Genomic DNA, 16,615 nt, shown 5'->3' on the forward strand with positions numbered 1-16,615 from the left:
ACTATACAATCTCTCTTGTAGTGTCATCCACTTCTCCACTGTCTGTCTAAGTACACTGTTCCGAGCTCACTGATTTGCTTACACTTACATAAACTACTTTCATTTGTTTCTTGTTAATGAGCACAATCACAAGTGTAACAGGCTCATAACATGTCAACAAAAAGACTGATTATCACTCATCCTATAAGTCAGCACCACCATCACTGCTATAGAGAGGGCATAATATTAACTAGCATCCAAATTCACCAGCATCAGAAATTAGACGTAAAACGCACACTTGAGATTTAAAAAAAGAAAAAAGACAAAACAGGTATGGCCTAGCAGTATAAAAAGGGGGATCTTCATGTTCTTAAGAAAGGGAACAACACCACATGACAAGTCATGCAAAGGATACTGTGAAGAAGCTTGTCCTCAGCCTCGGGCTCCAACAGACTGGATTACTCACAAGGGAAAATAGCTCTCAACAATTCAGACAAACAATAAAATTTCTGATACTTCTTGATCTTGAATATTAATTTACAGGTCTGCAAATGAACTCCTCAATTTTAGTTCTAGTGGAACCCAAAACCAGACTGGGCTCCAGCAAGACTCAAAACAAAAAACTCATAAGACCATTACAAAAGTGGGCTGCACTTCACCCGGACCAAGCCTTTTCAACTGATCCATTTGTTAAAAAGGAGTCCCTCAGGAGTTCAATATTAGGTCCTCAACTTTTAGGTTCACCATCCAGCATTTTTTCTGGAACAATTCTAAAACAGTCTCACAAATATATATATAAATAGATATTAATAAAATTTACTGTGATAGATGTTTTTGACGATATTGCCGACACCTAACAACATGTGAATAGCCCGTACATATCTGAAACTGAAAAAAATGTATAAAGTATATATAAATAAAGTTATACAAAAGTTAAATAAAAGTTACATTTGGGCCAATCTCAGTCAGAGAATACTGGATACGTAAGTATTGTAGGTTGATGTTTTTGTAGTCATGCAATGCAAGAGACTTTCACGCCCCCCCAATTTTTTTCAAACACTTGAAAAACAAGAACAACATTTTTATTTTTATACATAGAAAGGATTGGAGAAGTTGTAGCCACAGAAATTCTAATGACATTCAAAATGTTTTAGGACCCTATTACTATGTGTGCCCTGAGCTGATATGCAGAATGGGCCTTTTCTAAATTGATCCATATCAGCTGCATAATCCTTGTTTATTGTAACTCACTGTGCTGTGTGTAAAGCCGCTGCCAAACACGCCCCACAGCGCACTGTTAAAACGCTGGAATGTTCTCCTAATGCAGTGCTTCACAAATGAGCGAACTGTGGAGTGACACAAATAAATAACAGCGAGCAGATAAAGATTTCAATACTGACAGCATGTCACTCAGCAACGTGAGAAGAGCAGGTTTTGGTTAAAAATGGCCTCTTTGCTCCTCTTTTAGTAACATAATGAACTATGTCCCTAAAGCGCTGCTTAGTGTGCAGCTGAATCACATAAGGTAATATACCCTTAGTTGCCGGTTTATTAGGAACACCTGTAGCTAAAATTAGTGGAAGTCTAATACAACAGTCCTGCAATAAATCCTACATTCATTAAGATTAGTGTATAGTGTTGTTGAAACTGTTGTAGAAAGGTGTGGAGCCAGCTGTATGGCCATTTTGGAGTAAGTTTCAGCTGTTGAACCATACAGCATTAAACAGAGAGGAGTTTCTGTTATTTAGTGTGGACAAAATGAAACTACACACAAACATTCATTCAAAAAAAAAAAAAATCAGACCACTGGCGGTATAAACAAAGCTTTCATTGCTCATTCTGCTGGTCTCTGATTCCCCCGCCCTCCTGCTCCCCTGCTGCCCATCCCCCCTTCAAGGAAGCTCATCCCTACATTCTCTAGCGAGCCAGGACATCTTTTAAAGTCAGGAAAACAGGCAGATTAGACAAGCCACAGCATTCCAGACTTGGTGCAACCACTCCCGGGAACTATTTTCAGATATTACTGTTGAATCAACATAAAGTAGGAAAGAAGGAGCAATACTGTGAAAAAGATGGAAAAGTCAAACAGATATGGGCAGAGGCTTGAGATCTGAGCTGCATAATCGCCTACATGAGGAATTAGGGGAGTACTGAGACAGGAAGTCATATTATGAAAATGGGAAAATATGGTTCTCAGTGGGATGAAGAAAATGGAGTCAGCTGCGGAGAATGACTATCTGCTGTACATGTATTTCTTTCAGACTGTAAATATTTAGCAGTTCTCTAAGAAACAGAGCGCTATGTTCCAATTCTTAGATAAGCTCTTATTCATCCTCTGCATACTTCTTAAAGCCCTTATCAACTACCCTGTTGAGCCAAGCTGGTGTATACAATGATAAGGTGGCTATGATATGGATTCCGTCAGTTTGTCGTGGCACTGAACAGACTTTAATTGTCGCATCCCAAAATCTAAAAGATGAGTTCACAACTACTTACACAAGAGATTTTCCTCCTAAACCTCTCCATCATAATTTTTGTATGTATGCATGCCATTACTGATTAAAAAACTCATACCACTGTGTGTCACAAAGTCTCAATAAGGAAATTAAGTTGACACTGTGTTCACTGACAAGGATTACCTAATTAACGCTTTTATCAAGCCTCTATAAATTTTTATACATTAAAGAACTGCATTAACACCAAGGCTGTAGGGTGTGAAAAACCCATCAAAAACACTGGTACGTCTGGGAAAATGTTTAGCATGAATGTAAAGTATACCGTATTTCTAGTAAATAGGCTAGAAGGTGTAAAAAAGCTTCCAGGGTTATTTTATCTGAAAAATATCAAATGCGTTTCACTGTTTCTCCACTTTCAATGTTAGTGTTAACAGTTATAAACTAATAATGGCAACATTTGGTTTCAAAATGTGAGTGGTAAGTAACATAATGACCCTTCAGCCGGCTCAAAGTGACATTTTTTGCCCCTACCACTCAAGCTGTCCACCCATGACACAGGCTAATTATGAACATTTATTCACAGAAGCAGTTAGCTTTGTGTGTGCTGCTTCTAGAAAGAATTCATTAACAGCAGCTCAGAGCAGGTCTCTTCAGAGTTATGTGGTTTTGCTGCGATAAACAACTCTGCATGCAGCCTTCTTTCTCTGGGCAATGTAAGCTATGGAATCCATAAAGCACTATACAGCACCACAACCACCCATCCTCAGAACCATACATACCTTTACACACTAGCAATCAGCAACTGCATTTACCCAACTGCATGTCATAGTCTAAATGTGGTTTAAGTCTAATTCATTCATTCATTAAAATAAATGCCCTCATTCAAAGGCATATACACGGCCATTTTACTTGCAATTGAGCGTCCATGTTGCATTTAATTAACAAGAATATTTATAGTGAGTGTGAAACAACCTGGAAAAAAAGGTCTAAGAGCAACAAGTTTTAAAAACTGTAGTCAACAGCTCCCATTTTTAATAGTAGGACTGCACGATATGGTAAAAGATCATATTGTGATAATTTTGACAGATATTATGATTGCGACATGATCCACAACATTTGTTGGGGTCTGTACCAAACAAACATTTGGATATTGCACTTGGCCATATTGCAATTTTAATAATATTTAGATTAATTGTGAAGCCTTATTTAAAAGTAAGATAGAAGGAAAGAAGTGGGTGTCACTTTAATACTTGAATAAGCAAGGTGCCTAAACATAATTTTTCATACACTTGGAATTAACTTAATTACTTAGTTAATTCAAGTTATGGTGTTTATAATGTTAGACAGTACTTTCCTCCTCCATAGAGACCTATTTCTATGGCATTCTTGAATTAATTTAAGTAAAACTATGATGCAATTAAGACTTTTTGACCTCTCTTGTAGCATCATCCATTTTACAGCTGTCCAAGTGTGTTCCAAACTCATTGGTTTGCTAGGATATTGCGACATACACTTCTTCTATTTGTTTCTTGTTCGTGAGCGCAATCACAAGTGCGACGGGCTTATGACCATGTTGACCAATAGATTATGTATCACTCATGCTATGGTCACTGCTAGAGAGAGGGCATACTATTAACTAACATCCAAAATGACATCTATAGCACCCCACCAACGGCTGACATTAGTAGCAAAACACTCACCTACCATTTTAAAAAAGCAAAGAGACAAAAGACTACCCAGGCAAACAACACATAAATAGCATAACAGGTATGGTCTTGCAGTATAAGGAAAGGGGGTTCTTCGTGTTCTAAAGATAGGGGAACAACATCACATGACCAGTCATGCAAAACATACTGAGAAGAAGCTTGTCCTCAGCCTCAGGCTCCAACAACAGGATTTCTCATACGAAAAAAATGCTCTGAACAATTTGGACAAACAATAATATTTAACAGAATCAACCTATGAAACAAAATGACTCTGCTGGGCTTACTTTAGTAAAAGACTGTTGACGTGAATGGCTGAATGTTGCAGACATTTTTGCAATAGATATTGTTGACATGACTCTCGCACCTACAGAATAAACATGGATTTAGGTCCCCGGATGTCAAATGGAAAAAGTCAATGTCTCTGATGGGTTATCAGTTTATTACTTTACCAATCAACTGATTCTTTGATGAGGAATGTTCCCAAATGGCAAGCAAAAAAACATTCCTTAACACTATATTTGAGCCACAGTCAATTATCACCTCACATCAAATCCATGCAAAAGATATGTAGAAACATTGGAATATATAGCTTATGCTAAATTCATAAAAACACATTATTTCAGTGCTTGCTGAAAAAGCTTGAATGCCCACCTGAAACCATCTCCAACTGTAACGATCTCCACTTCGCTGTCTGTTGAGGTGACGTTGATCTCCTCACTTGCAGGGACAGCAGGAGCCGGAGCCGGAGTCGACTCAATGACCACCACATCTTCATCCAGAGCACCTGAACACACCAGTTAAATTTAGTATACTACTAACACACATCATACAGGTGGACATAGACAAAGAAAGGATCCAACTACAACACAATTACCAGAATACACATACTTCAAATGAAAACTTGGAGCCTGCACTCTTGATTTTGACTTCTCTTCATTGAAATTCGACACTTATTCAGGAATTTTGCACATTGAAGTTGGGTGAATAGTTAAGTACAAATTAACCAGTATGCCCTTTTTGGTGATTTTTAAGTGCAAACAAACAACAAATAAACACATTAAAGTCAGTGCATGCTGTCACATTCTCCTACTCACAAAACATAGACTTGTACTCTCCACTTTACCTGCATTTATTCTCAAAAAGCTTCTACTCCTCTTCTTTCTCAAGGGTTTTGTCTAAAACTAATGGATTTGTGTAAGTGGCCAGATAGTATTTTCTTTAGTGTCATCATGCTAACAGCAGAATCATCAGGCTCACAGCTTAACAGGAGAAATGTAGGTCATCAGTGCTCAACTATATTTGCACTGCGATAGGTTTTTTTCCCCTTCTCTTTTCCCAAATCTGCTCTGTGATTGGTTCCCTATGCAACAGATCTCACTCCATCTCTGCCTGGACTAAATACAATGATAGATGCCCCAGGTGCGTTCACTAAGACTAGATGGTTGCACTGACAGATCAGACAGAGGAGAGTAGAGGGTAGCTCTTTTCCCAAAGACAAGAATAAAGACAACAGAATGGACTATTTCTTTATATGTTGGATGGAAATCATTACGAATGGCAACCGAAGACCTGCTACAGTCAGACACTTAAGAAAGAAAATGCATACTCATATCACATACCGTTTTGTGGATAATGTTATGATCTACTATATGCCATCATAACAACTACATGTACTTTTTAAACAATCTCCACAATTCAAAACAAAACAGGAAAAGTCATTTATATTTCAAAACTAAAATTGACCAGTTCCCTGTTAATACTTCATCTCTAGTGGTCCTGCTTGTGTATTAACTAGTGCTGAGGTTGAAAGTAATGATTTTGCAGTTACCAATCCCCTCCCTTCTCTCTACGTCACAATATGAACGTGAAGCTGTAATCACCAGACATGGCAGCAAACAGGAGGATCCTGCTCTCTGCATTGTGGATCATGGAGTTCTCCGTCCCATTTGGATAGAGTGGGCAGGGATATCAAAAAATGTGTTTTCTCTTTTACTGCATGAGCAGAGTGAGGAGAGACATGGTTACTGACCAAACACTCTATAACAGTGATTACTGCTGGAATATAGAGCTATTTAACACTTATTCGAATACAAATATATCACTTTCAGCAGCTTTAATCTGGTTATTTTCTTGAATAATCAATTTGGACAATAAAATGTCAGTAAATGGCGTAAAATGTTGATCAGCGTTTCCGAAAGCCCACGACAACATCCTCAAATGTCTCGTTATGCCCATTAGCCAAAGATATTCATTACTGTCGCATTTAAGAAGCCAGAATCAGATAATTTTGCCTTTTTTCTTAAGATAAAATCACTCACACTGGTTAATCAATTATAATAATAGTTGACGATTCATTTTTAGTAGTTCACAACTCATCAATGAATCGATTGATCATTGCAGCTCTAATCAATGCCACCCATATGACACACTAGGAGCCTTGTTCATCACAGGCACTGTTCAAACAAGCTGAAGTCATGGCAAACTAATTTGAGACAAATGCATCATTCTTTATGGAGAGACAGTGCCAGGACTACGGGAGGGCAACAGGGACAACGCCTCCCCGGACAGATTCTGTGTTGTATTTTTTATAACTGAACACACAGCTTCATCTACAGCTTTATCCAAGGTCAGACATAAATCTAAACTTTTATCCCCACCAGTGATGAAGATTATATACATCGTATAGTCACAGACAATACAGGTTTACTTGTGCTTACAGTCTCATGCCTGTTTCTAATTCTTGTCACAATTTGTCAGTGTAAGTGAGAGTTGCTGACTCATGCATTTGGTATGAGTCAAAGTTAAAAATTCTCTCACATTCTTTGGCCTTCGATGTAAATTTTAAGCCAACCTTGAAAAAGCGAATGCCATCTATTTCAACCAATATAAAAGACAGGATATTTAGATTTGTCTGTTCTGATGTATCAAATACACTGTTACTTTAAAACAAGCTTTCATTGGCTCCATTTATTTGCTGCAGTAGTGTAGACTGTGTTTTTGTGCACATCACTAAGTGACTTGCCATGCTAGTAAAGTCCATAACTCCCCAGTGTGACTTCTATCCCAACTGTCTCCTGAGAACTGCTGCTTAGCACCCTCTGCTAGTCGAGCTGTCTGGCACTCTGATGAACCTTCATGTGGTTACACAAACAACAACATCTTACTTACAACTTGTGGAGAACTGTAACCAGTGAGTGCAGTGTTTTGTTCAGTAAACAACACCTACTACTATTACTTTCATCAGGTGGACAACTTGCTGAAGTTCACCTTAGGTAGCCACTTGATCTGTTGGCAGTAAGAGGACATGCAATATGCTTGAGACTGAACAATCATCATTTGTAAAAGTCATTGATGATTTCAGCAATCGCCAGATGTGTGCAAAAAAAGAAGAATCTTATCTTTATTAACTAAAACAACATGCGAGGTGTGAGCTGCACTCAAAGTGAATTATTTAATATAGTCTGTTGACCTCATGTAGGATAAACTGTTTCCTGGCTACATCACACACCTGCTCCGACTCAGGGCATTTAGACTGCAGGTTTCATCACTTGTCTCCTTGCTTTCCCCCTGCTGTAAACAAATGCCTAGTTTTCCCTCCGAGACCTGCTGTTTCTATGCAAAGGCTCCCACTCTACAGTGTTTGAGTTTTCTCCCACCTGCTTCCCACCACAGAGGCACAACAACCAACTTTCCATTCTCCCCGAGGGCCACAGCAGCAGAAATATTGCTGAGGCTAAATGGCTACATGAGGAAAACAATGAACCAAGGTAGAGGTGAGGCTTTTTTAGAGGTCACACTGACTCCTGTTGTGAATGCTGGATCATTCATATCTGAAAATAGGAGGTTTCATAAGCACACTTTGCTGGGAATGAGAGCAGAAAGCTATGGTTTAGATTTAGGAGCTTCATAAACGTGTTGTTGCAACAGGTACAGAGAGCTGCAGTTTCCATTATAGCCTGCCAGGTGTGGAGCCCTGAAAAGCAGAGGGGACTCGGGGGAGCAGCTATTCCTTTATCAGATGGGCCCAGGCCATTACAAAATCACGCAGACGCTTTTTTTTATGTATGTCACAACATTTATCAGATGTAAACTGAAGCTGTAAAGGGGATTATTACATTTTTTGCCAAGTTGTTTTTTTATGTGGACTTGTGAAATGAAGGGCACGAGTGTGTTTTCACTACAGCCAAACACTAAGCAAGATGAGTTCTCTGTTTACTTCCTCTTCTCTGGTTGAAAGCCACAATGAAATCACCTGGTGCGGAATGAAAACCTGTGGACTGTTATTCCTGCTTCAGTTAAGTCGTTTTCACAGATAAACCCCTTTGTTGCCCTTCCAAACGTGAGGCTTACAACCAGAAGTCGTTTGTGTCAGATACAATCTCACTTACTGGAAAAACTGCATTTGGTTTAGGCGAGGGTGGTACATGGATGGAGCGCGCAGAAAGACAAGGGAGACTCGTACGTAATGTTGACTGTTTTTGTGTTGAAATCAATTCTACATGTGTTTGCACATCAGCAGTATCAATGAAAGACTGGGAAGCAATATAGACCAAAATCCTTGTGACGTCGCGGCAACAACAGTTTCTTCCGGGTAGAAAGCTGCCAGTTGATTTGGATTGTGGAGATATGGGAATTCAGCAAACTTGTGTTTTCTCTTGTCATAAAGTGTAACATTTAAAGATGTTCTGGGTAAACACAAGATGTTTTTTTTTTTAAGAGGTAAAGTAGGTCTCCAACCTAATTACCTAGTTAGAGTGTTGTTAAGATATGACAGCATCAAACATGCATTTTAGATGAATTGGATGTACACACTTTGGAATAGCATCATTAAAAAAAGACAGGTAAAATGTATGTAAGCTACTGTGTGATGCAGGGTTTTCTACCCAGAAGTTAATGTCACAAACATTGTGCTTAGGTCAGAAAAGAGTATGTAGCATCCCTGACTGTACAGTGAACGGAGCTGCAAGTCTATGCTTAAAAGTTAGATACATTTTTCTGATAATTCATGCCTACTTAGGTCATTTAAATTCTGTTTAATTTAAATGCACTACACTATCAAGCATTTGTGTGAGAAACAACGCAATTGTTGCTCCCATTGCAAGTTGCACAACACATGTTGACCTCTTCTCCTGCGTCAGACATTTCTGTTTTTCTGTTCTGCTTTTCAGTACATATTAATTCACATTGCGTGCAATTAAAATATGTTAATTCATGCTGGATTGGTTTTTTTTCTGCGATGTTAGAGATCCTGTTGCCTGTGAGCCTGTACTATCTATTTGCCTATTTCTCTTTACAAGCTGCACAAAACAATCATACAAATAAATATGTGCCTGCTGATATCTGTTAAACCCATGTTGTCTTATATCAGTAAAGGGGGGCTTGTATATTCTATAAACCATTTAAACATTCCTTTACTGACTCTTTATCAATAAAATAAATACATGAATACATTTAACCACTGCAACACAGGCATTGATAGCTCTACGAATACAATAAGATAATGCCTGATCCTGACTGCAGAGCCTGGCCTCTGTAGTCCACTGTGTTATGATGATCTCACTGCGATGACACAGTATCATGCTACATAAGCCTTCCTTGTTGGTTAACAATGCTTTTAACAAGATGATATATCCTTCATAAACATAGCTCATTTTGTACTACAACTTCAATAGATACAATAGAGAGATCACAATGCAACATTACAATAGTGTTGTGGTTTGTAATTACCTGTTGCAACAGTAGCACTGTTGGGCTGGCTGCTGGTGCTGCTGACATCTACATACAGCTCATCTTCTGCTTCGGTAGAAGAGGGGGAGGACGAGTCACTGCTCAGCTCTTCGCTGGAACTACTGGTGCTATGGAGTAGAGCGTACTTCCTACGTGCAATAACTTCACGTTTCTTCCTCTGCAGCAGTAGCCGCTCCTTTTGCTTTTGAGTCCGCTGACCCCCTCCGGGAGCTGTTTTCACAAAGCGCTTCCTATGCAGAGGCCGCCGGCTGCTCAGACATGGCCGCTTCAGCAGCACCGGCTCAGCCTCAGACCGCACCCACTTATGAGAGCGATTCCCCCGAGTTCGACCCAGAACAGGGCGCAGGCCTACTCCGGTGGCTCCTCCTGTTGTCAGGGCAGGAGCCTTGTGTTGGCCCCCTGTTGCTCCAGCTTCCCCCTCGTCCTCTGAACTGAGAGTGTCTGAGTCCCCAAATCGCAGGCTAGAGGAAGGGGAGGAAGCACAGTCACTAAAAGAGGACTCGTGATTATGTTCATCCTCACTGGGGTGCTGTAAAAGTTCGACCCTAGGACGCTGAGGGGCCAGTGAACTCTCACTGATGTGGCCCTCCTTCAGCGAGCAGTCCGACGGCCCTGCCTGTTGGCCTTTTCTTTTTCTGCGCCCAGGGAGGCTCCGCTCTGAGTCTCTGTGTGTCCCCGTGTCCCTTAGGGGCAGGTGCCTGGACTCACACAGGGTTTCGAATTCGCTACCTGCCTTCCCGATCACCTCCATGTTGTTGGGGAAGCTCTTGGCTGCCTCCATGGGCTCTGGGTTCACCAGTGGCTCCTTTAGATGCTCCTGTCTGCTGGGGGCCTCAGATGGCACCTCACTCTTCATGGTGGCAGCTCCGTCCTCAAAGGGCTAACACCAAGTGCACTCGCATCAGCTCCTAGGCGTCTATCCGCTGCATCCCACAAAACCTAAAAAAGAAAGATGAAAAAAGAAGAGTTACAGGTGCACAAACTGATCCGCTAGATGATTGCCAAAGGACAGATCATTACGTCAGTGACTGGATCAAGACCTTTCATATCACAACAACAACAAAAAAAGCAAAAGAGTGCTCAAATTTAAATCGGTTCTGAGCAATGAGCTAAAACATTGTATTTTCTAATTCATCCATGAAATGCAATGCTGAAATTAAATGTTATTTAAATAGGTAAATACATTAAAATGGCCCATTCAGATAACAGAGATATATATTAAGGCATCTTGTGAGGATCAGTCAGCTCCTCCAAAGTTCATTTGACAATCGCTCATTCAGAAAAGCAGTCCAAGGCACCAACTCTAGTTTAAATAACTGGTGTAAATGAACACAAAAAGGACTACATATTTAAATGACTATAAGCAATAATACCTATCCCTAATTGTAAAAGTTATGACAGAGTGCAAAGGATAGAATGACAAATCAAGTGCAACTGTAAAAGTTACATAAGAGAAATATAAGGACAATGCATGGAGCATAGAGAGGGGAAAATCAGTTTATAGACGATTACTTTAAAAACAAGTCGATAATTATTTTAATATTTTTGTCCGGATCCGTATTATTTTCTTTTTATGTGATAACTGTGACTGTCATTATGCTGCACTGAACTGTTCAACATCAACCCTTTAGAGAAGAACTTTCTCCCATTTTAGTCATCAATCAACAAGACACTGACATAAAAACAAGCTTTAACATGCTCATAAAAATACTAGATGGTGTTAAATGTGGTCATCCTGTCTGTCAGGACAAATTAAGACTGTGTGGCCCAAAGCTGCTGATTAAAGATTAAAAAAAAAAAAATACCCACAGGCTGATTCAAAAGTCATGGCTGAGTCAGTACTTATGCGTTTAATTTAGTGTTGATTCCAAGCAACGCAAGAATCAGACTAAATCAAAATGGGATATCCACACCACCATGAAACTGATTCTCATGATAATGACTTGACGGTTTTGTCCAGATTTGTGTAAAACAGCGAGTAACTCCCAAGACAAAGGGATTCTTTATGCATGTTGCAGTGGGAGAATTTCCACAGCAGTGTAAGGTCTCCCAGGACGACGTCAAATTCCAGTACTGTCGAAACGTAAGCTACTTCGTAAACACAACTAAAAGTTTTGGTCTATGATAAAGACTATGATGTAAACTGCAGACTGTGTATCTTCAGAGGGCACATGGCTTACTACACTCTGCCAGCTAACAGTAATGTTAGTATCGACAAGGATTACTGGGGCACTGGTGTTTCTCTATGCCCTCAGCTGTCAATAAAGCTGAAATCTCCCTTTAATGCAATGAATACATTTATTATAATTCTAAATGCTGGTTTGATGAAAACTGTGCTTCTTTAAGGGTATGTACTCTTCAGTTACACAGATATGCCAATGTTGAGAAGATTACTTTCTTAACATACCCAAGACCTCTCATATGGGGATATCACTGTAATAATGGGCAAGATATCGGGATATTGCTGTATTGCAGTGGTTAAATGGTGTTTCTGGTTCAAGGTTTATAATACAGCAAACACTTTTTTACTAGCATGCATGTTAGTAGCATATTAGCTCTTTATTTGTCATTGTCAAGCACTTGCGGTCAGGCCTTAGTCTGCATGACCACATTTTACAACTACTTGGCCATTAACTAACAGTTTCCACCCAATAACCTGATAACTGCTGCTTATTGATAGTAAGGACGGAAGTTGTTGTACATGAAGTACCAAAAGAATAAGTCATTCTTCCTAAATAACACAAAACTACAAGTTATAGGGAAAAAATATCTCTAAATTACTTCTTCCTAACTCAGAATATGTAGTATGTGTCAAACTACTAAATGTAAAATATGGTCATACAGAATAAGGCATTCCTACGTGCTCAATGATGACTAATAAAGAGCCAATATGCAACTAATGTGCATGCTAATAACCAACTAGTCAACTGTTAATATCTGTACCCCTATATGAAGTGTTACTATTCTATCTTATATTTCAGATTCATAACTTGAAGTTTGTTTTTTATTTTTTTCTCTCTTGCTATGTTTACTGCGAGCATGTACCAAAATATCAGGGCACACGCCGTGGATATTAAAACCTAAATGGTGACAAACCTGATTCTGTAATAGATCACACTTAGTATAGTTAACACTAATCCATTAATAGATGCTTTGATCTGCCCCAATACTGATCCAGCAGACCGGTTTGGACATCCCAGATTTGTATTTTTGGCTGAAGCACACACAGTGTCCACCCAGTTGCAAAGAATATGAATGATTCCCAAAAGAATATCCAAAGCAGATCAAAGGTATTGTAGATATTACTAATGGCTATAAACCACAAATGGTGCTGCATATCTGCAGTGATGTTTACTGATCAACTGTGTTTTTCAGCAATTCGTCACATAACATTAGGGACAGTTTTCACAAATGCAGATGAACATACTATGTACACATGGTGATATTCGCCCCCTGGAACATTCTTGCTATGATGTTATCAGAAAACAAAATCATGGAGCTAAAACTTCAGCAGGAGAATTAGGAACATCTTGTACCGACCCTGTCTATGTGCCCATCTGGATGTACAAGTGATGTAGAAAAACACAAGAGACAATAAACATAAGAAGTACTTTGCCTGCTTTATCCACTTTGTTTGCTGAGACCACATGATGTCATTTTATCTTCATCAAAATCTAAACAACAAAGCGTGCCACACATGGGAAAATTTAAACCCCAAACTAACGCCTTTAAGACATCTTATTCCTTCGTGGGGCCTCAGTTTACAAATTCAACACTCAGAAAGACTTCTTAGTATGCAAGACACAGCTATAAAAACGTATAGAGAATCCACTTTACCATCTCAGTTACAATGCCACACAACAACATTAGATGTAGGGCTGAAAGATAAGCAGAAAAAAATCATACCGCCATTATTTTTGACAGATATTTTGATTGTCATTCGAGTCACGATTTAAGTGGGAATGTTAATTTTTGCATTTCATTTTCATTGGTCTGTACCAAACAAGTATGTTCCTTTTAGTCTGGAGTAGACAATAATATGATGGTAATATTTTTGATTAAATCTTCATTATTTAATATTTCGCTGCAGGGTCACTTTGCTATAGACTGCATTAGATTGTGCAGGTGTTCACGGTGTTCATAAATCTTGCACTGCATCAAAAAATGCTATTACAGACTTAAAACACATTAAGCAACGTATAATCACTATTCTTTCACAACTTAATTCAGAATAACATGCCGGTTGTCACTTGAGCTAAAGCTGCAACTTTTGGGAAATAAGACTGATGAGGTTGATGGTGCCAGAGGCTGGTTTCCTCAAGGATTCACCCAGAAACCTACTAATCTCTAATACAAGCCACAAGGCTCTTTCTGCTTTTTATAAACACATGGAACTCACTGATGAGTGAGAGTCCTTCAGATGCCACAGAAAAGCTGCGCAATGACATGCATGAATTCAGGGGCCTCAGAGGACAGCCCTGGATGGGGGGAAAAAATCCCCATGCATCAAGGCTGAATAATGCAAATGTCTCCTAAACAGCAGCAAATAACAAGAAGTAAGAGATGATGCGGATACTATCAAGACAACCAGTCGCAGCTGCTCACAGCAGAAAATATATGGTGGAGGAGAAATGGCAGAAGTAGAGCAAATCAAGATGTACGTCTCAGACAGGACTGCTGAGCTGCTGCTAACGATACACACTGTGCTTTCTGTCTGTGAAACGACTACCAACCACTCTGACCAGGCCAGCAAAACACATAAAAAAAGATGTATTTAGCTTGACAGCATCGAGCCTGAAACTGAGGCTAAGCATAGTTTCTACAACGCTTCACAATTACAATAAGCTCGGCTGCTGCTGCTGCTGTCTGTCTGTCTGTATCCCACAAACGCTGCTGAAGTGACTGAAGGCCAGATAAACTAGTGTTCACGGAGGAGCACTAAAATATGAACACACACAATGTTGGTAAGTTGTGTGAATATTGCTGAGAAAACGTATCAAGAGGAACCAAAGTGGACAGCTAGCCACCTAGCCTGACACATACTCCAGACAGAAGACAACAAAGACAGCACGTACCTGCGTCTAAGTCCTTTTTTCAATATGTGTCACCGTCCGTTTTGTAACACGGGAGGTTAAATCCTGTGGGAGATAATGACAAGCGTTGAAAACGGGTAGTTATCGCAATGTTAACCCTAACTGCAACTAGGCAGGCCTACACAGAAATCGCGATCCGAGGACGTTCAGTGGCTGGGATTGTGAAACTGACAACACAGTCCCGAGCTGATCCGACAAGCAAAATCGAAGGCAATGGGCCCAGGATGGCTACGAGCTAAGCTAACATAAAGGCTAGTCCCACTTCACCCACCAAATACCCGATTACACTCAGCCATTTTGACTCGCAACCGAATCCTGTCGACTCTTAAAAGGTAGTGCGACCTCTCTACTGTGTTTCTATTTTACAAGATAGAAATGTCTCACTATTAGCCCTCGACGAAGTTGCCATTCCTGCCTTTCGAGGCATCCACTCTTGTTTACCCAGCAGGTCGTCTGTTCGCTGGCTCCGGCTACAACACTTGCCGCTGTCCTCGCCGCCGCGAGAGGGCGCCAGACCGCAGCCAAGCGAGTCTGCGACTTCACGACACTTTGCGACAGCTGGATTTAACTTAATCCCTTTACATTTCGAAGCAGAGCGCGTCGATACGAACAAACCGTGTGTGGAGAGGACACCCTCTCCGCGTCTGTTTACATTTCGAGAAGGAGCCCCGTGTTTTTATACGTCTAAACGCCCGTGCAGTGATGAAAATATAAGTTTATGCACCATTGTTTTGAATGTATCGCCTCATCACCACATCATCGATTCCAAATACTAGCGCGCCCACTAGCGGATATAGGCTGGAAGTGGAGAAAGGTGACAAACCCTCAAAGATAAGATTATCAAGAATGTGCAATTGCACGACTAAGTAATGACGTAGTAATTACTTATTAATCCAGTGTATTTATAGGAATAATCATGGGGCAACGTGTTCACAATCTATAATTACATATAGGCTACCTGACAAACACTACCACTGAGAAGGATAAATAATCCCACAAGTGTAAATTATTCATACATTGCAATACATATTCCAATCCAGACTGCAAGGAATCATCATTTGAGATGAGATTGAGAATGACCGACTGAATATAAATAAAAAAAGTTGTTGCTGAAATTGAATCACATAACACATAGACCTATACAGACTTTTCCCTCTAAGGTGAATATTAACATAATGCATTAATAAGTATGTGAACATCTTTAACAGGTTGGATTTTTTCCAGTTTATGATAACCAGACACAACTTAAGTAGGCCTAATGATAAAGTAATGAGTTATGTTAAAGGAGAAGCCTATTGTTTTGACAAAAAAAATAAAATAAAATAATGATGCTCTGTCAAATTGATTTTATAAACTTAGTTTGTTGTGTTTTCTTCAGTTTTATGACTGACAGAAACCAGCATTAAGGTGCATAACTGCCACACACTACAAATTAAGAGCTGAAAGAAATGGAAATGATTTCAGAGGCAATTTACAATTTGCACAGTGTTATCATGTATATTATTAACACAATATCAGTATTTCATATTCAAATATCACGATTATTGTCAATATTGGTATCGCAACACCCCTCGTGTATCCCGATGCCTGTTTAGATGCCTGAAAAGGTAAAAAAGGCAGAAATTAGAGCAAA

General features: G+C 39.6%; 1 protein-coding gene across 3 annotated transcripts in view; it reads right to left on the reverse strand.

Moving 5' to 3' along the window:
• The window catches only part of rnf111 (ring finger protein 111), a 32,892-nt gene extending 17,454 nt beyond the window's left edge, over positions 1–15,438 (reverse strand). Inside the window, exons 1-4 of one of the 3 annotated variants that reach the window (XM_073464323.1) lie at positions 15,367–15,437; positions 14,965–15,027; positions 9,869–10,828; positions 4,793–4,925 (exon numbers count right to left, since the gene is read on the reverse strand). In XM_073464323.1, coding sequence (XP_073320424.1) covers positions 4,793–4,925; positions 9,869–10,745 — 1,010 coding nt within the window. In that variant the 5' untranslated portion in view covers positions 10,746–10,828; positions 14,965–15,027; positions 15,367–15,437. Of the gene's footprint in view, positions 1–4,792; positions 4,926–9,868; positions 10,829–14,964; positions 15,028–15,366 lie in introns of those variants that run through there. The other 2 variants (XM_073464324.1, XM_073464325.1) reach the window with 2 other exon arrangements.
• Positions 15,439–16,615: the final 1,177 nt, after the last annotated feature.

The sequence above is a fragment of the Pagrus major genome, chromosome 4, assembly GCF_040436345.1.
Source record: "Pagrus major chromosome 4, Pma_NU_1.0".
In the NCBI taxonomy this organism is placed as follows: domain Eukaryota; kingdom Metazoa; phylum Chordata; class Actinopteri; order Spariformes; family Sparidae; genus Pagrus; species Pagrus major.